We start from the raw sequence: 23,294 nt of genomic DNA on the forward strand, positions 1-23,294 counted from the left end.
CTTGCGATTAATAATGGGCCTTTTCATTGTATTGTTTCAAAAAAGGCATTCTCCTTGACCATTTTCCATAAAAGGCAGATTTATGCAGAGTATGTCTTTAAATCGTTTCATTCACATGCTGTCCCACTTCAGAAGTGTATGCCTGCAGGTGATCTAATGCTGTCATGGGCCTCTTGGTTGCTTCTCTGATTAGTTTTCTCCCCGTTTGGGCCGAAGGTTTAGAGGGATCACCAGGTCTTGGTAGGTTTCGAGTGGTTTTATGCTCTCTCCTTTTTGATATTAATGCTGTCACAGGGCCTCGGGAGATATGTAAATGTTGTGAAATCTTCTTGTATCCCATTCCTGCTATAACATTTCCGACAACTTTATCCCGGACCTGCCTGGTGTGTTCTATAATCTTCATAATGCTGTTTCAGATTTTTCTTCTCACAGACCTCTGAGCCCATCATCCAGCAGGTTCATTTTAACTGAGAATTAATAACAATACAGGTGCACTTTTTTTTCCCCTTGGTTGGTCATGTAGGTCGACATTGGATCATTCAGAAGTCACCAGGGAACTTCTGGAGTCAGTTGGCTCAACTGAGAGAACTGTCAGGACCAGAACGAAGACAGGACCCACTTGCGTGCGATTCTCTTAGTTTTATTTAGAAGAAGGGAAAGGATAGTACACACAATCCGAAGATCGCTGGTCGCGGGGAGCAGGTCGCTCAGACGCGGAAGTGGTATTTCCGTGGCGAGCGATGGCAGTGTCGAGGCAGGGAAAAACAGATCGGTGGCCGGGACGGGGGAGCAAAAATCGTAGTCCAGTTCAGAAAATGGTTCGGAGCTGGTAAACAGACGGGAGTCAGAACAAGAGAGAGTCGGAGTCGAAAGGCTTGCCTAGCGTGAGCTGAGGTTCGCAGACGGACTGACAACCGGTGACAGGAAGACGAGGGTTTAAAAAGTCAGCGTCCGAGGCAGTTGGTGCCAAAGGAGCAGACTCGGGTGCCCCGCATCAGTAATCATGACAAGAACAGGTGGCTTATATTTTTGCTACTTTTCAGTTTTTGGGTGGTAAATGTAATAAAAAACGTTGAAACGAATTTCTAAAAATGTTGATTCTTAGCTTTTAAGTTTGAAGCCTGAAATGAGGCAAAATGAGAAAAAGTTCTAAGGGGGGGGGGGGGGGGGGGGGGGCGCAATACTTTCGCTAGGCACTTGATGTTACTGATAGTTAACACACCCAATGTAATAAATAAGAATTGGTAAACAAAAGTAAATAAAGCGTCCTTCAGGAGTAAATATTGCAGTTCAGTACTAATAAATGTAGTTTTTTTTTAAAAAAATGAAGTAAAGGATTCGATCAAGGCCCAATTTTATTATCCTTGTTCCGTTTTGTCTCTTCCTGGTCCTCTTTGGTGTCATCAGCAGGCCCCTGCAGGGTCCTGGTCGTCCCGGTTGTCCCGGTTGCCCCGGTTGTCCCGGTCGTCCCGTCTGTCCCGGTCGTCCCGTCCCCGGCCGTGGCCCCCTGTTCCTTGCGGTTCTTCACGATTCCCTTAGCCATCTCCTTGCCTGTGGTCTTCAGGATGGCCTTCATGCCCAAGTTGTCCACGTTATATGCCGTCACGCCCACGTTGGTTACCGAGCGTAACGCCGTGTCCGTGGCCCCGCCCGCCTCGTTACCGTACCTTGTCGCCAAGCAGGTTTAAATAAATAGACAGACATTAAAAAAATAACATTCAATACCGTATTTTCCTAGACTGATACTGACAAGACTGATACTTACATATTTTCCAATTTTATGTAATTAAGTACAGTACATCCCCGGGATACAACATAGAAGTCTCATCTCATCTCATTAGCCGTACCGCTTATCCTCATTCGGGTCGCGGGGGGCTGGAGCCTATCCCAGCCATCTCCAGGCAGTGGGCAGGGGACACCCTGAACTGGTTGCCAGCCAATCGCAGGGCACACAGGGACAGACAACTCATTCACACCTAGGGACAATTTGGACCGGCCAATTCACCTGAAATGCATGTTTTTGGAATGTGGGAGGAAACCGGAGTGCCCGGAGGAAACCCATGCAGGCACGGGGAGAACATACAAACTCCGCACAGGAAGTCTGGAGCTGGATTTGAACCCACGACAGGTTCCCATGACATGAACTGTGCCGCACAAGCGCTAACCACTGCGCTGCCGTGCTGCACAACATAGAAGTAAGGCCTGAAATTTCAACCATCACGTTGGGCTTCTCTCTCACTGACTTTTTTGTTAATAATCCACCCGTCATTGTTCTTCTGTGTCTCTCTGCCTCTCTTTCCCTGACAGTGCTGCGCTAGATTCTTAAGAACACATTGCTGATGCACAGTTTCTGATCAACACCTAAAAGAATTCCAAAAATTGTTGTATGGTACCAGTCCTCTCGAGAGGGGTTGGACTCTCTTCCACTCTGGAGTTGCCCGTGGTGAGAGGCGCAGAGCCGGTGTGGGCATATTAATTGCTCCACGGCTCGGCGCCTGTACGTTGGGGTTCACCCCGGTAGACGAGAGGGTAGCCTCCCTCCGCCTTCGGGTGGGGGGACGGGTCCTGACTGTTGTTTGTGCTTATGCACCAAATAGCAGTTCGGAGTACCCAACCTTCTTGGGGTCCTTAGAGGGTGTGCTTGAGAGCGCGCCCCCTGGGGACTCCCTCGTACTGCTGGGAGACTTCAACGCTCACGTGGGCAATGACAGTGAGACCTGGAAGGGCGTGATTGGGAAGAACGGCCCCCCTGACCTGAACCCGAGTGGTGTTTCGTTATTGGACTTCTGTGCTCGTCATGGTCTGTCCATAATGAACACCATTTTCAGACATAAGGGTGTCCATATGTGCACTTGGCACCAGGACACCCTAGGCCGTAGTTCGATGATCGACTTTGTCATCGTTTCGTCGGACCTGCGGCCGCATGTTCTGGACACTCGGGTGAAGAGAGGGGCGGAGCTGTCAACTGATCACCACCTGGTGGTGAGTTGGCTTCGATGGTGGGGGAAGATGCCGGCCCGACCCGGCAGACCCAAGCGTGTTGTGAGGGTCTGTTGGGAACGGCTGGCAGAATCTCCTGTCAGAAGAAGTTTCAATTCACACCTCCGGCAGAACTTCGCCCATGTCCCGAGGGAGGCGGGGGACATTGAGTCCGAGTGGACCATGTTCCGCGCCTCCATTGTCGAGGCGGCTGATCGGAGCTGTGGCCGCAAGGTAGTCGGTGCCTGCCGCGGTGGCAACCCTCAGACCCGTTGGTGGTCACCGGCGGTGAGGGATGCCGTCAAGCTGAAGAAGGAGTCTTATCGGGCCTTCCTGGCCTGTGGGACTCTGGAAGCAGCTGGCAGGTATCGGCTGGCCAAGCGGAATGCGGCTTTGGCGGTTGCCGAGGCAAAAACTCGGGCATGGGAGGAGTTTGGCGAGGCCATGGAAGCCGACTTCCGAACGGCTTCGAGGAAATTCTGGTCCACCATCCGACGTCTTAGGGGGAGGAAGCGGTGTGCCATCGACACTGTGTATAGTGCCGATGGGGCGCTGCTGACCTCGACCCGGGACGTTGTGAATCGGTGGGCGGAGTACTTCGAAGACCTCCTCAATTCCACCGGCACGTCTTCCTCTGGGGAAGCAGAGCCTGAGGACTCTGGGTTGGGCTCTCGTATCACTGGGGTTGAAGTCACCGAGGTTGTCAAAAAACTCCTCGGTGGCAGGGCCCCGGGGGTCGATGAGATCCGCCCAGACTTCATTAAGGCTCTGGATGTTGTGGGCGTGTCATGGTTGACGCGCCTCTGCAACATCGCGTGGACATCGGGGACAGTGCCTCTGGACTGGCAGACTGGGGTGGTGGTTCCCGTCTTTAAGAAGGGGGACCGGAGAGTGTGTTCCAACTACAGGGGAATCACACTTCTCAGCCTCCCTGGTAAGGTCTATTCAGGGGTACTGGAGAGGAGGGTCCGCCAGGAAGTCGAATCTCGGATTCAGGAGGAACAGTGTGGTTTTCGTCCTGGCCGTGGAACACTGGACCAGCTCTATACACTCTTCAGGGTCTTTGAGGGTGCATGGGAATTTGCCTGTCCGGTCTACATGTGTTTTGTGGACTTGGAGAAGGCATTCGACCGTGTTCCTCGGGAGGCCCTGTGGGGGGTGCTTCGGGAGTATGGGGTACCGCACAGTCTTATCCGGGCTGTGCGGTCCCTGTATGCCCGGTGCCAGAGTCTGGTCCGCATTGCCGGCAATAAGTCGGATTCGTTCCCGGTGAGGGTTGGGCTCCGCCAGGGCTGCCCTTTGTCACCGATTCTGTTCATAACTTTTATGGACAGAATTTCTAGGCGCAGCCTTGGCGGGGATGGAGTCCGGTTTGGGGGCCTCAGCATTGCGTCACTGCTTTTTGCAGATGACGTGGTGCTGTTGGCTTCCTCAGCCCGTGATCTTCAGCTCTCGCTGGAGCGATTCGCAACCGAGTGTGAAGCGGCCGGGATGGGGATCAGCACCTCCAAGTCCGAGGCCATGGTTCTCAGTCGGAAAAGGGTGGTATGCTCCCTCCGTGTCGGGGAGGAGGTCTTGCCCCAAGTGGAGGAGTTCAAGTATCTTGGGGTCTTGTTCACGAGTGAGGGTAGGATGGAACGGGAGATCGACAGACGGGTCGGTGCAGCGTCTGCCGTCATTCGGACCCTGTACCGGTCTGTCGTGGTGAAGAGGGAGCTGAGCCGAAAGGCAAAGCTCTCGATCTACCAGTCCATCTACGTTCCTACCCTCACCTATGGTCATGAACTTTGGGTCATGACCGAAAGAACTCGATCCCGGATACAAGCGGCCGAAATGAGTTTCCTCCGCAGGGTGGCTGGGTTCTCCCTTAGAGATAGGGTGAGAAGCTCAGTCATCCGGGAGGGACTCGGAGTAGAGCCACTGCTCCTCCGCGTTGAGAGGAGCCAGTTGAGGTGGCTCGGGCATCTAATAAGGATGCCTCCTGGACGCCTCCCTCGGGAGGTGTTCCGGGCATGTCCCACCGGCAGGAGGCCCCGGGGGCGGCCCAGGACACGTTGGAGAGACTATGTCTCTCGGCTGGCTTGGGAACGCCTCGGGGTCCCGTCGGATGAGCTGGAGGAAGTGGCTGGGGATAGGGACGTCTGGGCTTCCCTTTTAACGCTGCTGCCCCCGCGACCCGACCTCGGATAAGCGGAAGACAATGGATGGATGGATGGTTGTATGGTATTTTAAAAGTATTTCTGTCGAAATATTGAGTTGCAGTGTTTTTGCATTATAGTGGCATTTTGTAATATTTCTTTAGTTTATTTCTAATATTACTGTGTTGTGTTTTGTAGTATTTCTCTTATTTCTGTAGTATTGCTGTATTATAGTATTACTGTAGTAGTATTTTTGTTGTATTTCGATTGTACTTTTTTTGTTTGTTTTTTAAAGCAAAATATTATATTTGGTCCATGTTTTCAAGCACTAAATTTTAATCCTTACCATTTTTGTTTGGTGGGCCGGGTGAAAAAGCTTGAAATGGCGCATGCGGCCCGCGGGCCGTAGTTTGCCCGGCCTTGGCCAAGAGGTATACCCAAACTTGAGACCGAGTCAGTCGGGCCTAAAATGTCAATCATTACGACCGGGTTGGGCTTCTCTCTCTCTGATATTTTTATTATTATCATTACCCAGCCGTCACTGTTCTTCTTTGTCTCTCTGCCACTCTCTCTCTCTCTCTCTCTCTCTCTCTCTCTCTCTCTCTCTCTCTCTCTCTCTCTCTCTCTCTCTCTCTCTCTCTCTCTCTCTCTCTCTCTCTCTCTCTTTTAAAGTGCCGGCCTAGATTCTTAAGGACGTACCCCTGCTTTGGTTTATGTCCCAGTTTTCAACCTGTTAAACCTTACCCATCAACACTTAAAAAAAACCCGTCGGTGATGGAAAATTTTTGGTTAATATAACATCTGCAGACACACAAATACAAAACGTATAAATGTTTCGTGTACCTTGGACTTAATTACAAAAGACAGGCTTTACTTTGTTACTGTAAATAACCTCTCCTCCTCCCGAGTCCTCACAAATGAAATTTGAAATTTCAGGTGTCGTTCTGACTCGGGTCTGCAAATCAAGTTAATTGGTTGGGCTCGGACTGGGTTGGACTTTAAGAACCGGGCGTCTGGTTTGGGTCAGGCAGGATTATCTGGGCCAGATCTTACTTCTGATACTGGATTCCGGATTACAAGGATCTCGCTTTAAGGTTTGGACTATGATGTTTTTGGGCCCCTTTTTACAGCAACAAATAATTTCACAGGACCAAAAACTTTGCAGTGTTCATGCATCTGTAGAATTACATCTCAAAGATGTCAGTCAGCTATTGGTTGACGTCATTGAAAACGCTTGTCTACAATTGGTTGCTGTCAGGGCGTCATGAATGTCTATAATTATCGGTTGAACTACCTCCCACAATGCCTTTATCTTCCTTCATCAGTTCAGAATCTCCTTTATTTCGTTAACACTTGTGTTGAGTCACCGATACAACGTTGTGTACTGTATTTATTCACCATGGATCTCAAGGCTTGCAGTGATGCCAAAGGGAGAAGTAAAAAAAATTAAGCATGACAACAAAGTCTGTTATTGTCAAGAAGTCATGTACATCGTTAACCAAGGAATAAAGGCATAACTAATCAACAATTGGGACTATTATTAAAAATAAGTGGGCATTTAAAGTGAGGAGATCCTCTAAGGGGATGACGATCCTCACGAGTGGAAGTTTTAAAGTGATTGTTAACTTTAATTAGCTTTTTCCACCCCCACTGCATCCACCCGCTACTCCACTCGACCCGCTCAAGTCACGTCACACCAAAGCTAAATTTTAATTTATTTTTCCTTTTCATGCATATTAATTTAAAATGTTAGTTAATCATATCCCATGTGTATTACACAGAAGAAGTACTTATGATTGACTATTTTGTTGTTTGAATGTTTTTATCTGGGGTACCAGGGGTTCTAATGACATAGGTTTCTGCCCCCCGCTATACGGCGATTTTACTTTGTGATTTCTACCTCAGATGGGGTTAATGTTGTATCCCAAGGGGTCAATTCTATAGAATTTTAGACATTTTAGAAATGTTAGTATCTAATGGAGGCCATCATTAAATGATGCACTCTCCTATAAACCCTCATAAAGAAACCGTTTTCTCCCGAAAAATCCCGTAAAACACCCCACAAGCATGAATACATTACCAAAAGCCAAAACAAAAGAAGAAAAGAGGATTTAGGCATCAGGTGACGTGTTTAATAGCTTCCCTAAACCCCGAAATCTGAAAAGACGAGGGAAAGAGGAAATCAGGAAGTCCTTGAATAGGAAGTTACCCCCCCTGGTGGCGGCATCAAAAATGACACAACTCACTTGTACGTCACGGTGTCAACAGTCTCCGACGAGACGCTTTTACCGATAAGTTTTGCTCCTGTTTCCAAGGCAGTCCACACTGTGGTGAAACCTGAAAAGAACACTACTTTTGTTAGCATACTCTGAAGAAAGGTTCAATTAATGTATAGCATTAGCACAAATTAAATGAATCCATGCGCTTTTCAAGTCAATGACTTCCCAAAGCGCTTTACAATGTGCTCCATATTTCCCAATAGCAGCCTTGCAGCCATGTAAGGCGCTAACCTGCTTATTGGGGGTATTAGGGGTTCAGTGTCTTACCCAAGGACACTTTGACATGTAACACAGACAAGCCGGGATTCGAACTGGGATCCCTTGATCCCAAGACACATGATTAGGGTTGGTTGGTTGGTTGGATCCTTTAAGCACAGAGGTCGAGGGGTCACCATTTCCTGTGGTGTGTCTTGGGCGCCCATCTCATTTTTTTCTCTCTTTTCTCACTTATCATTTCATTTCATTATTTTCATTTTTGTCTTTATTAATATTTTTTTCCCTTATTTCCTTTTTTCTTCTTTTTTACATTTATTATCGTTTTTCGTCTAAATTTTTCCTTCCTCATTTCCTTTCTTTCCTTTTTTCCTTTTAGTCTTTTTCCCTCTTTTCCCCTTTTTGATTCTCTATTTTCCTATAAGCAGGAAGATGGCCGACAATCATCTCAGCTCCCTCTACATAAAATAAATCCAAATATTTTAACTTTTAAAAAAAATGCATGTTTGATGCATTGTGTCATAATAGTCTGTAGTTTGTAATAATCTATGTAACCCTTTGAGACTCTTTGTGATTAATGGCGTCACAAATACTAAGTTTTTGAGTTCTTCCTTGCCCTCCTGAAGGTTTTAGATCAGGGGATGGTGTTATAACCTTATATGCAATAATCTGTGGTCTGTGCAGTCCTTTGAGACTCTTTGTGATTAAGGGCGTCACAAACAAACATGACTTGACTTGACATAGGCAATCAAAAGCACTGAAAACACTACTAAGTTGATGATTTTAAGAAATGATTCAGCATTTTATGAAGCTAGGTACAGTTAGCATATAGCATTAGCATACGCACAGAAAAAAGGTCTCAGAAAGACATGTTAAAAAAAACACAAAATACATTTACTGCACTGAAAAACACAACTTTTTTTTAGTATACTCTGAAGATAGACTCAATTAGCACGTAGTATTTGCAGACTCACAAGAAAGGTCTCGGAAAGACAAAAGAAACTACATTTGCTAGCATACTCTAAAGCTGGGTTAAATTAGCGTATAGCATTAGCATATGCATAAAAAGCTCTCGAAAAGACATGTTAAAAGACACAGAGGAAATTAACAGCACTGAAAACAATACTTTGGTTGGAAGTGGATGCTTTCAAGAAATTATTCAGCCTTCTATGAAGCTAGGTTCAGTTAGCATATAGCAGACATGGGACCAAGTCACACATGTGCAAGTCTCAAGTAAGTCTCAAGTCTTCACCTTCAAGTCCCAAGTAAGTCCCAAGTATTTTTTTCTTGGGCAAGTCAAGTCACAAGTCAAGTCCCGAGTCTTAGATTGCCAAGTCCAAGTCAAGTCACAAGTCATAAAAACAGCGACTCGAGTCGACTCGAGTCCAAGTCACTAAGTCTCAAGTCCCCATGTCTGGCATATAGCATTAGCATACGGACAAAAAAACCACAAAATAAATTTACTGCACTGAAAAACACAACTTTTTTTTAGTATACTCTGAAGATAGATTCAATTAGCATGTAATATTAGCAGGCTCACAAGAAAGGTCTCGGAAAGACAAAAGAAACATTTGTTAGCATACTCTAAAGCTGGGTGAAATTAGCGTATAGCATTAGCATATGCATAAAAAGCTCTCGAAAAGACATGTTAAAAGACACAGAGGAAATTAACAGCACTGAAAACAATACTTTGGTTGGAAGTGGATGCTTTCAAGAAATTATTCAGCATTTAATGAAGCTAGGTTCAGTTAGCATATAGCATTAGCATACGGACAAAAAAACGCAAAATAAATTTACTGCACTGAAAAACACAACTTTTTATCAGTATAATCTGAAGATAGACTCAATTAGCACGTAGTATTTGCAGACTCACAAGAAAGGTCTCGGAAAGACATTATACAAAATAAATTTCCTGCATCGAAAAACTACATTTGTTAGCATACTCTAAAGCTGGGTTAAATTAGCATATAGCATTAGCATATGCATAAAAAGCTCTCTAAAAGACATGTTAAAAGACATTAACAGCACTGAAAACACTAATTTGGGTAGAAGTCCAGAAATTATTCAGCATTGACACATCCTTGAAAAGCACTGGGAACATAAATTAAAATAGATACAAATCCCCAAAAATATATACATGAATAAAAAACAGTTATAATCTTCTATATATTCAACAAATTTATACACAAAAGCTATGGAAAAGTCTATTAGAAGAGAGACGGCTGTTTGTTGCTTTAAATAATGAATTCTGAGCTGTTGCTGGATGTTCTGTGGGTTTTGTTTGTCGTGCACTAGTGCTGTGCAAAAAAAAAACTGGGGTACTAACAGTTAAAAAAGTAGAGAAGTGAGTAAAAATGAATGAGAAGAAGAAAAAAATAAAATAAAGCGGTAAAAGTGAGGAAAAAAAAGGAAGCTAGGAAAATGAAACAAAAGAAGAAAAAGGAAAAAAGGAAAACTAAAAAACAAAAGAAGAAAAAAGGTTAAAAAAAAATAAGTAAAATGGAAAGAAAAAAGGAACAAAGTAAGAAAAAAGAAAAGAAAACAGATATAATCAATAAAAAAGAAAAAGAAAAAAAAGGTTTTGGGGGGTCCCTTTGCGCAGTTTATTACAGATAATCATGTCATATTATGCACATAATGAACTCATATATATTTTTAAAATCCATTATTCTAATAAATTATAATAGCATTTATTTTTTCACTCTCCAGTGAACTTTTAACCCATTCAAACTTTGAATCTTTTCATACTAATGAATTCCTGCGTGACGCAACACCTTGTCAAAATGTGATATTGACTTTTCAGTGCAACAACAAATAAATTACAAAATACAAGAATAGAATAAATGTTTTTTTTAAAAAGAAAACAGTTGATCGTCAAACATTGAAAACATGAATTGAAATATTTAAAAATCGCAAAATTAGAAATCAATTGTAATCTTCTGTAGTGCAGTAGTTAACCCTAACATGGATAGGTCCCCGGTTCGAGACCGGGTGGAAACATATGTATAATAATAAATTCTGAGCTTATGCTGGATGTTCTATGGGTTTTATTAAACATGCACTGGTGCTGTGCAAAAAACTGGGGTCATAACAGCCCCCCTCCCCCGCCACGCATTTGATATGCCCCTCCCTGAGCTCCATGTCCACTGCCGAGCATCAAAACCGGTCTCACCTTGCAGACCCCGAGCGGCCACAAATTGGGCTCCCTTCAGATTAGACGGCTCCCCGTCTTTGCTCTTCATGGATTCGGGGATCAGTTTGGCCCCGTGCTTCTTCACGTGAGGGGCCACCTTCTCCGCAAATTGTTCGGCCAACGTGCTGACGCCATCCACTGTCGAGATCAGGAATCAAACACCAGGTTCATTGTTTGCATTTTTCGGAGTGGTCGAAAATTGTCCCCCCCCCAGGCATGAAATGTCCCCCCTGACGTAAATGAAGCTGAAGCGAATTTTTATTTCATTTTTGTGGGGAATGGAACAGTGAAGCATTTGTAGCTTGTATACCTTGTAGAAACTGCTCTTAAGCAGGTAGAAAATATTGACATTGTGTCAGAACCCGAACAGACGGAGGACCCAGACGCGTAACGTTTTTACACCAGCTTTATTTGACGGGGCAGTCATGCGCGTGAACACAAACGCCAGTGATTCGTCGATCGCTGGGCGAAAGAAGTGAGACAAAGAAGTCAGGCGTGGGAAAACAGCAAGCCAGAGGCAGACGAGATCGAAACCGGACAGGACAGACGGGATCGATACCAGATACAGGATACACGAGCAGATACCGGACAGGACGAAACAGACGAGATCGATACCTTATACTGGATGAACGAGCAAGATACGGGAAAGGACGGGACAGACGGGATCGATACCGGATACTGGATACAACAGAAAGATACCGGACAGGACGGGACAGACGAGATCGATACTGGATATTGGAGCAAAGTAGTGCACAGGGCAGGACACACGGAATCGATACCGGATACTGGCCACACGAGCAAGATACCGGACAGGACGGGACAGACGGGATCAATACCGGTTACTGGAGACTGGAGCAAGATACCAGACAAGGCAGGACAGACAGAATCAATACCATATACTGGAGACTGGAGCAAGATACCGGACAAGGCAGGACAGATGGAATCGATACCAGATACTGGATAATCGAGCAAGATACCGGACAGGACGGGACAGACGGGATCGATACCGGACACTGGAGACTGGAGCAAGATACCAGACAGGACGAGACAGACGGGAATCGATACCGGATACTCGAGACTGCAGCAAGATATGAGACAGGACAAGACAGGCGGGGTCGATACCAGATACCGGAGACTGGAACAACATACCAGACAGTACGAGACAGATGGGAATCGATACCGGATACTCGGGACTGCAGCAAGATATGAGACAGGACGAGACAGACAGGGTCGATACCGGATACTTGAGACTGGAGCAAGATACCAGACAGGACGAGACAGGCGGGGTCGATACCGGATACTGGAGACTGGAACAAAATACCAGACAGGACGAAACAGACGGAAATCGATACCGGATACTCGAGACTGCAGCAAGATATGAGAAAGGACGAGCCAGACAGGGTCAATACCGGATACTGGAGACTGGAGCAAGATACCGGACAGGACGCGACAGGCAGGGTCGATACTGGATACTGGAGACTGGAACAATATACCAGACAGGACGAGACAGACGGAAATCGATACCGGACACTCGAGACTGCAGCAAGATATGAGACAAGACGAGACAGACAGGGTAGATACCGAATACTCGAGACTGCAGCAAGATATGAGAAAGGACGAGACAGACAGGGTCGATACCGGATACTGGAGACTGGAACAAAATACCAGACAGGACGAGACAGACGGAAATCGATACCGGATACTCGAGACTTCAGCAAGATATGAGAAAGGACGAGACAGACAGGGTCGATACCGGATACTGGAGACTGGAGCAAGATACCAGACAGGACGAGACAGGCAGGGTCGATACCAGATACTGGAGACTGGAACAACATACCAGACAGTACGAGACAGATGGGAATCGATACCGGATACTCGAGACTGCAGCAAGATATGAGAAAGGACGAGACAGACAGGGTCGATACCGGATACTGGAGACTGGAGCAAGATACCAGACAGGACGAGACAGGCAGGGTCGATACCAGATACTGGAGACTGGAACAACATACCAGACAGTACGAGACAGATGGGAATCGATACCGGATACTCGAGACTGCAGCAAGATATGAGAAAGGACGAGACAGACAGGGTCGATACCGGATACTGGAGACTGGAGCAAGATACCGGACAGGACGAGACAGGCAGGGTCGATACCGGATACTGGAGACTGGAACAATATACCAGACAGGACGAAACAGACGGAAATCGATACCGGACACTCGAGACTGCAGCAAGATATGAGACAGGACGAGACAGACAGGGTCGATACCGGATACTGGAGACTGGAGCAAGATACCGGACAGGACGAGACAGGCAGGGTCGATACCGGATACTGGAGACTGGAACAATATACCAGACAGGACGAAACAGACGGAAATCGATACCGGACACTCGAGACTGCAGCAAGATATGAGACAGGACGAGACAGACAGGGTCGATACCGGATACTGGAGACTGGAGCAAGATACCGGACAGGACTGACAAGGAGTAAATGAGAGCACTGAGTTCAACTAGGAGGGAAGCCAATCAGGCAACAAACAAACTAGATCCGGGACCACCTGACGCCTATTTTTGAAGGATATCCATCAATCCATTATCTGCACCGCTGTTTCTCAGTAGGGTCGCGGGGGTGCTGGAGCCCATCCCAGCTATCTTCGGGCAGTGGGCAGGGGACACCCTGAACTGGTTGCCAGCCAGTCGCAGGGCCACACAGAGACCGACAAGTCACTTGCTCATTCACACCTAGGGACAATTTGGGCTTTTGGAATGTGGGAGGAAACCGGAGGAAACCCACGCAGGCACGGGGAGAACATGCAAACTCCACACGGGATGGCTACGGTAGCTGGATTTGAACCCTGAACTTCCGTACCAATTTTGAGTGCAGCATTATAAAAACAAATGCTTGGAAAAAAAACATTTTGGACTCCCTGGATGTGGACTATTAATGAATAATACTAAATATTTGTGTTTGAAAAATTGGATTCAAGACATTTTAATGCCAATTAAGTCCTTATTTTTTAAATAATATATTCAAGACTTTTCCGCAGGAACCCTGTTTTAGTAACTTTTGCGCTAGGGAGGACATTTCATGCCGGAGGGGGACACTTTTCCATACCAAACTGGCTCACCCAAATACTGGCTGACGCGAAGAGCGCCCCCTGTGGCCTGCTTGGCGGCATTCAGGCCCCTGGTGACCTGCGGGCTGACTTCGGAGGGCGTTTCCTCGGGGGTCAGGTGGTCCCGGATCTTTACGGCCCCCTTTTGGATGGCTCGGGTGGTGGCCTCGGCCCCTTTGACCACCTCTTGGCCCAACCGTGTGGCCCCTGGAGAGACATTGCCAACAATTTATTTCATGAAAAAAAAACATTCTATCGTTCACAACAGTTTTTCTAAACCGGTACATAAGACCCAAAATTTAGGAACATAATTTAGGATCTGGGGCAGCCCGGCGGCGCAGTGGTTAGCGCATGTGCGGCACAGTTCATGTCTTGGGAACCTTCCCTGGCACGTCCATGGGAGGAGCCGGCGAGCCAATGTACGGGGAGAGGATGGCCAATGAGAGGAGAGCTAACGCACTAAAGAAAAAAGCTTCCCGGAGACTCCAACGTCACTAATTTGGGCGTTTTCGATGGAGTACACTTAGCTAAATTGTTAATGAAATTAGATCTGCCCCCGTGTGGAAATGTCAGCTTTCCTGTTCATCTTTTCCATCAAGAAACGAGCGCGCATAAATTGTTTGGTGAATCTAGGTTGTTTTTGCTTAATTTGGTAAATGGTACATTTTGATATTAATTCCCAACAAGACTAATATTGATTTTATTTAAATAGAATAGAATAAAAGAAAGAAAGAAAACGCTGGTGTATAAGTGATTCCAAGAGCCAAGAAGAAATCCACAATTTCGAGAGCGTTCTCCATTCGGGCCCAGTGTGGAATGATCTTCCCTCCGAGATTCAACCGAAGTAGAAGTATTTAATTTTAGGATGTAAACAAGTGTTGACCTCCTTCTCTTGTCTTTTTCTCCTTGAGGGAGAAGGATGAACCTCGTGCATTTTGAGCCATCGTACCGGCACTTAAACCATCATCTAGAACTGCCGCATTGGTCGAGCTTTTAAAACAGGAAGCTGTCAACAGGAAATTCCGTTATTGCCTATATTTTATGTTGAGGTATGTGTAATATCTGTTCATTCCCTTGCAACATCTATTGCAGCCTCATGTTCCTTCTCCAGGTTTTATCATTTTCCTCTTGTTAAGGTTTTTGAGTTTTTCCTTGCCCTCATGTAGGTTTTAGATCAGGGGATGGTGTCATAATAGTCTGTAGTTTGTAATAGTCAATGGTCTGTGCAGCCCTTTGAGACTCTTTGTGATTAATGGCGTCAAAAATGCTCTTGATTTGATGTGACTTGAGGATTTTGAGTTTTTCCTTGCTCTCATGTAGGTTTTAGATCAGGGGATTGTGTCATAATAGTCTGTAGTTTGTAATAGTCTGTAGACTGTGCAGCCCTTTGAGACTCTTTGTGATTAATGGCGTCCAAAATACTCTTGATTTGATGTGACTTGAAGATTTTGAGTTTTTCCTTGCCCTCATGTTGGTTTTAGACAGGGGATGGTGTCATAATAGTCTGTAGTTTGCAGTAGTCTGTGTAGCCCTTTGAGACTCTTTGTAATTAATGGCGTCACAAATACTCATTACTTGACTTACAGTTTTTGAGTTTTCCCTTGCCCTCATGTAGGTTTTAGATCAGGGGATGGTGTCATAATAGTCTGTAGTTTGTAATAGTCATTGGTCTGTGCAGCCCTTTGAGACGCTTTGTGATTAATGGCGTCAAAAATGCTCTTGATTTGATGTGACTTGAAGATTTTGAGTTTTTCCTTGCTCTCATGTAGGTTTTAGATCAGGGGATGGTGTCATAATAGTCTGTAGTTTGTAATAGTCTATGATCTAAGTAGCCCTTTGAGACTCTTTGTGATTAATGGTATCAAAAATACTCATGAATTTATTTGAAGTTTTTGAGTTTTCCCTTGCTCTCATGTTGGTTTTAGATCAGGGGATGGTGTCATAATAGTCTGTAGTTTGTAATAGTCTATGATCATTGTAGCCCTTTGAGACTTTTTGAGATTAAGGGATATGCCATTAAACATGACTTCAATTAATTATGTTTTTATTCACCACTATGTGGCGCTAAACAATACACAATTTCCCTTCAAAAAAAGCAGCGAATACTTTGTGTTTGAACAATGAATTCTAACCTGAAATGATTCCCTGGCCCATCTTCTCGCTCCAAGTGGGAAGCACTGCCTTTCCAGCTTCATCGACAGGAGCCCCCTGAGGACCTAGAGGCACGGTCTCACTCAGGCTAAAGACCCCTGGCCCCGCACTCTCAGGACTCTGTTGGGGCCAAAATTTAGGGGGGTTACCATATCCTCACTGAGTGACCCGAAAACCGGCGTTGCCCACCTGCACCCTAAAATCGGTCAGCTGCATGAGGAGATCCCGGAAGGTTTCCCGCTGGGCGGCGGGCAGCTGCGAGGACAGCACCAGGCCCACATAGGCCCCTGGCATGGGGGCCAACGTGTCCGGCAGCATGTAAACACCCGACGGGGCCAAAAGGACCGGCGTGCTCGGAGTGAGCGAGTGAAGGCAGCCGCAAACCTGCGATTAAAAAAAAACCAAATGGTTGGTGTAAGCACAGGTGTAAGCACAGGTGTCAAACAGGCGGCCCGCGGGCCAGATCAGGCCCGCTAGGGGTTGGATCCGGCCCGCGAGACAACGCTCAGAGAAGCACAAGAGAAAGAGAGTTGTAGGTTGCAATAGGTCCACTTGATGTTGCCAAAGCCAGGTGCCTCTTACAAACGCTGCACTTGTATTTCTCTCTCTCTAATCTCTCTCTTCCTCCATTTTTCTCTCACTCTCTCTATCTCTCTCTCTTTTACTCTCCGCCCTTTTTTTTCTTTCTTTGTCTCTTTCTCTCTATGTCTTTTTACCTTCTTTTGCTCTCTCCATTTTTTTCTTTACTCTCTTTCTCTCTCTCTCTCTCTCTTGCTTTCCCCTTCTGTCTTTCCCCTTTCTCTCTTTCTCTCCTTCTTTCTTCTCTCCTCTTTTTCTCTCTCTCTCTATTTGTCTTTGGATTTCATTCTTTCTTTCTCCCCCCCTCTCTCACTATTTCTGTTTTTATCTCTTGTTTCTCACGCTCTCTCTCTCTCTCTTTCTCTCTTTCTGTTTTTTGTCCCACCTTCTCTACCTTTCTCTGCCTATCTTTCTCTCATTTCTTTCTTTTTTTTTCTTCTCTCTAATCTACTAAACCGGCCCTCGAGAGAATGTTTGTTCTATCGTGCGGCCCCCGAGCTTTAATGAGTTTGACACCCCTGGACTGTAAAGTGTAAAGAAGAGGCATTTGAAATGGAATAAGAAAGCTGGATGCGGTTGAGAAAAAGGTTGGATTGCTTTTTTTTTTCAGCCACTTTCTACCAGGGAGGAGGATGTCGCCTAACTCTTGAAGCTCATCTTCCAAAAGTAAGTTAAACTTAACTTCATCTGTCAAACTTTATTCGTTTGACAGAATCCTAAAGAAACATTGTTGAGTATAGAGAAAAAAATTGATGTTTTGGGTGGGGTTATTCGGTGAGTCAGTGAGTCGGGGTTGCCTGACACAACAATGAGTCGTACGAGGACAACAAAAGCGCTGACTTGCACGTTAATGCCTCCATTGTGTTGCTGGACAACAAAAAGATGAATGTCTGTTCTGTATTAACAGCAAAAACTTTGCATATATGTATATATGTATATAAGTATATTAGTAATATCATATACTGGATAATCAATTTTTGTTTGGGAACATTTAAGAAAAAAAGACTTGTTGTGTTTGTGATCTTTATTATCATTGAGTAAGGGAAATTGCAATCATTAAAGGTATTCCTAAACACGTTTTTTTTAATCATTTGGGTAGTGTTCCTCCCCAAAATTATGCAAACTATTCCATGCACTAGGGTGTTTGAGAAGTTTAGTCTTAAAGTGAACTCATCTGACTTGTGTCCTATAGAGCTGTCTCCCTGTATCCTGATTCTGTTTCCTGTATCGATCCTCGATCAAAGCTCCGTTCTCCTGTCCCGGCTACTTGTATCCTGATTCTGTTTCCTGTTTCAATCCCTGATCCAAGCTCCGCTCTCCTGTCCCGGCTACCCGTATCCTGATTCTGTTTCCTGTATCAATCCCCGATCCAAGCTCCGTTCTCCTGTCCCGGCTACCCGTATCCTGATTCTGTTTCCTGTTTCAATCCCCGATCCAAGCTCCGTTCTCCTCTCCCGGCTACTTGTTTCCTGATTCTGTTTCCTGTTTCAATCCCCGATCCAAGCTCTGTTCTCCTGTCCCGGCTACCCGTATCCTGATTCTGTTTCCTGTTTCAATCCCTGATCCAAGCTCCGTTCTCCTGTCCTGGCTACCCGTATCCTGATTCTGTTTCCTGTTTCAATCCCCGATCCAAGCTCCGTTCTCTACTCGTATCCTGATTCTGTTTCCTGTATTGATCCCCGATCCAAGCTCCGTTCTCCTGTCCCGACTACCCGTATCCTGATTCTGTCTCCTGTTTCGATCCCCAATCCAAGCTCCGATCTCCTGCCCCGGCTACCAGTTTCTTGATTCTGTTTCATGTATCAATAAAGAAACACAACTCTTTCAAAATAATGAATCCTATTAACACAACAGGTGAGGCCAGCTCTGAAACAGACAGTGATTGTAGTGAACCGTGATCTCGTCATGCTTATTTCTGCTTTTGGTTTGCGTATTTTGCTTCCTATGTTCCTGTTAGCATTGGGGCTGCCGAGGGCTTTCCTGTTTTGTTTATACATATAATATAGTATCCCGGTTAGTCTGGATGCTCACTGCATGTTTTTGGGTCGCCAGACTCATATATCGGTCCCAGTAAGATCCCAGTTAACAGCTATCTGTATGTTTATTTTACTAGTTAGCTCATTTTTGTCTGCTCACCCTTTGTTGTACCAATACTGCATCCACTTAGGCGTTTGACACAAAAACTACCAAATTTTGGTCTAAAACACGTGTAACTTTTCGATTCTGATAATAATAATAATAATAATTTCCTTGTATTGTCATTCTGTGTAACAATGTACACAGAACGAAATGTCGATTGCATCTGACCCGATGCAGCCGCAGCCAAGAGAGGGCGCCGCCGACCACTTTTTAAGTCTTAGGAATGACTCGGCCGGGGCGCGAACCCGAACCTCCCAGTCTGATCAGGGTTGGGTAGGGTTACTTTAACTGGATTACTTTCAATGACTTTTGGATTACTCCAATACCAAATATGCTAATAAAAGACAAAAGAAACTAAATATGAATAAAATGACTCAATTTTGTGCAGGCTTGGGGAGTAACGGAATACATGGAACGGCAAAAATGATGTTTGGATTGATTTTCATTTTGTTTCTGTCGCATTTGATGTTAGTTTTGCCGGAGATCAAAGAGATCAAAGCCAGGAGAGAAAGCTTACCACGTGTTGTGAGTCATCATGTTATTCATATTTAGTTTCTTTTGTCTTTTATTAGCATATTTGGTATTGGAGTAATCCAAAAGTCATTGAAAGTAATCCAGTTCATGTAACCCTACCCAACCTTGCGCATTTTATGTTAGTTTTGCCGGAGATCAAAGAGATCAAAGCCAGGAGAGAAAGCTTACCACGTGTTGTGAGTCATCATTTTATTCATACTTAGTTTATTTTGTCTTTTATTAGCATATTTGCTTTTGGAGTAATCCAAAAGTCATTGAAAGTAATCCAGTTAAAGTAACCCTACCTAACCCTGGGCATTTTATGTTAGTTTTGCCGGAGATCAAAGAGATCAAAGCCAGGAGAGAAAGCTTACCACGTGTTGTGAGTCATCATGTTATTCATATTTAGTCTATTTTGTCTTTTATTAGCATATTTGGTATTGGAGTAATCCCAAAGTCATTGAAAGTAATCCAGTTAAAGTAACCCTACCCAACCCTGAAAATACATTATAATAAATGGACTAAACAGTTGAAATATGGAGAAATTTTATGCAAAAGACATGTTCTGTTTCCTCACATTTTGCATGTTTAAGAATTTGGGAATACCTTTAATCAACGAAAAGAAATTAAGTGCGGCTTACATCGAGGAAAATGGGTCCACTCCCGTCAGGGGCCCCGCTGTCGAAGCTGACTACGCGAAGATATCCGGGCTGCGAGAGGGCGCTGACTTGACCGCTGGGGGCCACAAAAAACATCTGCACCCCCGACGGGATCAGCAGCAACTCGCTGCGGCTTTCCGCAGCGGGTCCCCCCGCCAGGGTGCGGTGGCCGTCGGCCGGCTGAGCCGAGTACACCGGAGGCTGTGCGGACATGGTGACTTCTCCGGTCCTGGGGGGGAGCGCCGGGGCCACCGGGGCCGAGAGGACAGTCGGCACGCTGGGGTAGAGGCGCTCCGCGGGGGGGTGAAGGCTCGGGGTCAACTCCATCAGCAGTTGCCGTCTCTGATCAGCAGGGGGCGCTTGTGAAGCGTCCAAGGCTGTTAAGTGTCCGCTGACGGTGGTCAGGGTGCCCTGCATCCTCCGCTGTAGTTCTCTGGCTCGCTCCCACAGGGGCCCCTGGTGGCGTGGCCCCCCGGTGGGCACGCCCAGGCCGTGCATGAGGTGCTGCTGGCCCTTGCGGTAGAACTCGGCCGCTTTGAGGGGGTCGCCGCCCTCCTCCAAGGACAGGCCGCGGCTGAGGCAGTGGAAGGCCAGCTCGTACTGGTCCTTGATCAGCAGCAGCTCTGCTGGCTCTGCCATGCTGAGGATAAAAACCGCAGACAGGTTAAAGTTACAGATACAGATATGAGAGAGACAGAGATGGAGAGAAGGAGAGACAGAGAGAGAAAGAAAGAAAGTAAAAAAAGAGAGAGACAGAGAGACGGAGAGAGACAGAGAAAGAAAGAAAGAAAAAAAGAAATACAGATAGACAGAGAGAGGGAGAGAGAGAGACACAGAAAGAGACAGAAAGAGACAGAGAAAGAAAGAAAGAAAAAAGAAAGAAAAACAGACAGAAAGACAGAGAGAGAGAGAGAAAGACAGATAGAAAGACACAGATAGAGAGGGAAAGAAAGGGAGAGAAAGAGAGAAAGTAAAAAAGAAATAAAAAGAGAAAGAGAGACAGAGGGATAGAGAGAAAGAGACAAAGAGGCAAAGAAATAGCGATAGAAAGAAATAAATAAAGAAAGAGAAATAATATAGAAAGGGAGAGAGAAAGAAAGAAAGAAAAGGAGAAAGGAATAAAAGGAGAAATAAAGAGAGAGAGAGAGAGAGAAATAGAGAGAGAGAGAGAGAAATAGGGAAAGGGAGAGAGAGAGAGAAAGAAAGAAAGAAAGAAAGAGAGAGAGAGAGAGAGAGAGAAAAAAAAAGAAAGAAAGAAAGAATAGGAGAAAGAAAGAAAGGGAGAAATAAAGAAAGAGAGAGAGAGAGAGAGAAAGAAAGAAAGAAAGAAAGAAAGAAAGAAAGAAAGAAAGAAAGAAAGAAAGAAAGAAAGAAAGAAAGAAAGAAAGAAAGAAAGAGAGAGAGAGAAGGAAAGAAAGAAAGAAAGAAAGAAAGAAAGAAAGAAAGAAAGAAAGAAAGAATAGGAGAAAGAAATAAAGGGAGAGAGAAAGAAAGGGAGAAATAAAGAAAGAGAGAGAGAAAGAAAGGGAGAAATAAAGAGAGAGAGAGAGAGAAAGAAAGAAAGAAAGAAAGGAAGAGTTAAAGAGGGAAAGGGAGAGACAAAGAAAGAAAGAAAGAAAGGAAGAAAGAAAATGAGAAAGAAAGAAAGAAAGAAAAGCAAACCAAAATATTGGAAATAATAATCAAATTTGTATTCAAATATATTAGTAACAAAATATTGCAAACATAGAATATAAGATTAAAGTACTTCTTAAAAAATATTGATCATCAAATTGTAATAGCCCAACTCAAAAAAGTAACTTTAGGTTTTAAGATAAAGGAAAAAAAAAATCACAAAATAAGAAACTAAGTAAACACTGAACTAAAACCTTTTATATAAAATACATATTTCAAATGATGTAAATTCTAAAAATTCATATATATATATGATAAAAAACAATTGAATATAGACATAAAATACTACTTGTAAATGTAAAAAATATAAATGTAAAGGCCCAAACCAAAAATGTGAAATGATCACTCCTAAAAACTGAAAAAAATTTAAAAAATGCCAAATAAAAGTTACAAAACTAAATAAATACTCTAAAAAAACTATAGATCCAAACAAATACATAAAATACAAAACTCCCCAAACCACAAGCCACATATCATTGAATAAAACCCCCCAAAAATTGAATTTCACTTATGACTACCTTTGATTAAGTTGACATTTGTGATAATTCATGCAAGAGTTTCTATTATTATTATTATTATTATTATTATTATTATCCGTTTTCACGTACTGTTCAGTTATATTTCCCTTTAAGTGTATTTATGAACCTTTACTATACTCCCTTTAAAATAAATGATCAATAAATCCATGTTTACTTTAGCACTCTTCAGACATGGAAACCAACTCAAAGAGCTATATAAAGAAATTCACAAGATAACACTAGTATATACAGTTACCCTACCTCAGAAAAAGTACTTATATATGTATGTATAGCCAGGGTTGGGTAGGGTTACTTTAACTGGATTACTTTCAATGACTTTTGGATTACTCCAATACCAAACATGCTAATAAAAGACGAAAGAAACTAAATATGAATAAAATGATGACTCCCAACACGTGGTAAGCTTTCTCTCCTGGCTTTGATCTCTTTGATCTCGGGTAAAACGAACAAAAAATGTGACAGAAACAAAATGAAAATAAATCCATTCAGCTTGCCAACATCATTTTTGCCGTTCCATGTATTCCGTTACTCCCCAAGCCTGCACAAAATTTAGTAATTTTATTTATATTTAGTTACTTGTCTTTTATCAACATATTTGGTATTGGAGTAATCCAAAAGTCATTGAAAGTAATCCAGTTAAAGTAACCCTACCCAACCCTGTATACTCGCTTTAAAATATATTATCAATAAATCCATGTTTACTTTAGCACTCTTCAGACATGGAAACCAACTCAAAGAGCTATATAGAGAAATTCACAAGATAACACTAGTATATAGTTACCCTACCTCAGAAAAAGTACTTATATATGTATATACAGCCAGGGTTGGGTAGGGTTACTTTAAATTACTTTTGGATTACTCCAATACCAAGTATACTTATATATGTATATCTAGCTTTTATTGAAATAGAAAAAAGTACCGTTTGGTTTCGTCTTTCTTATTCAAGCTGTTTTATGATCAAAAGTTTTCCTTACAATATTTTCAAGTATAAAACTCTTCAATTTTTTTGTGGCCCTCAAAAACAAGACAGAGAATTGAGCTCACCTTGACGTCGTCTTTCCACTTGCTGCAGACGGAAAATGCAAAGTGACTGCGAACGTTTCCTTGTTTGATTCTCAGTGG

The 23,294-nt window shown here is 44.1% G+C and overlaps 1 protein-coding gene across 2 annotated transcripts; it reads right to left on the reverse strand.

Annotated features, from left to right (window-relative positions):
* Positions 1-1,322: 1,322 nt before the first annotated feature.
* On the reverse strand, positions 1,323-23,270 carry sparta (spartin a). Of its 2 annotated transcripts, none has more exons than XM_088321410.1 (8): positions 23,217-23,270; positions 19,942-20,599; positions 16,259-16,453; positions 16,051-16,189; positions 13,931-14,125; positions 10,782-10,940; positions 7,364-7,454; positions 1,323-1,667 (listed from the first exon to the last, which is right to left on the reverse strand). In XM_088321410.1, exons 2-8 carry the CDS (start codon positions 20,596-20,598, stop codon positions 1,343-1,345), a joined length of 1,761 nt encoding a protein of 586 aa, XP_088177536.1. In that variant the 5' UTR covers position 20,599; positions 23,217-23,270; the 3' UTR covers positions 1,323-1,342. The 2 variants fall into 2 exon arrangements, with proteins under 2 accessions (XP_088177536.1, XP_088177537.1); XM_088321411.1 differs by lacking the exon at positions 1,323-1,667 and adding an exon at positions 7,228-7,274.
* Between the last annotated feature and the right edge of the window lie 24 nt (positions 23,271-23,294).

This window comes from Urocampus carinirostris, chromosome 17 (assembly GCF_059441175.1).
Source record: "Urocampus carinirostris isolate Australia breed hairy pipefish chromosome 17, RoL_Ucar_1.0, whole genome shotgun sequence".
NCBI lineage: Eukaryota > Metazoa > Chordata > Actinopteri > Syngnathiformes > Syngnathidae > Urocampus > Urocampus carinirostris.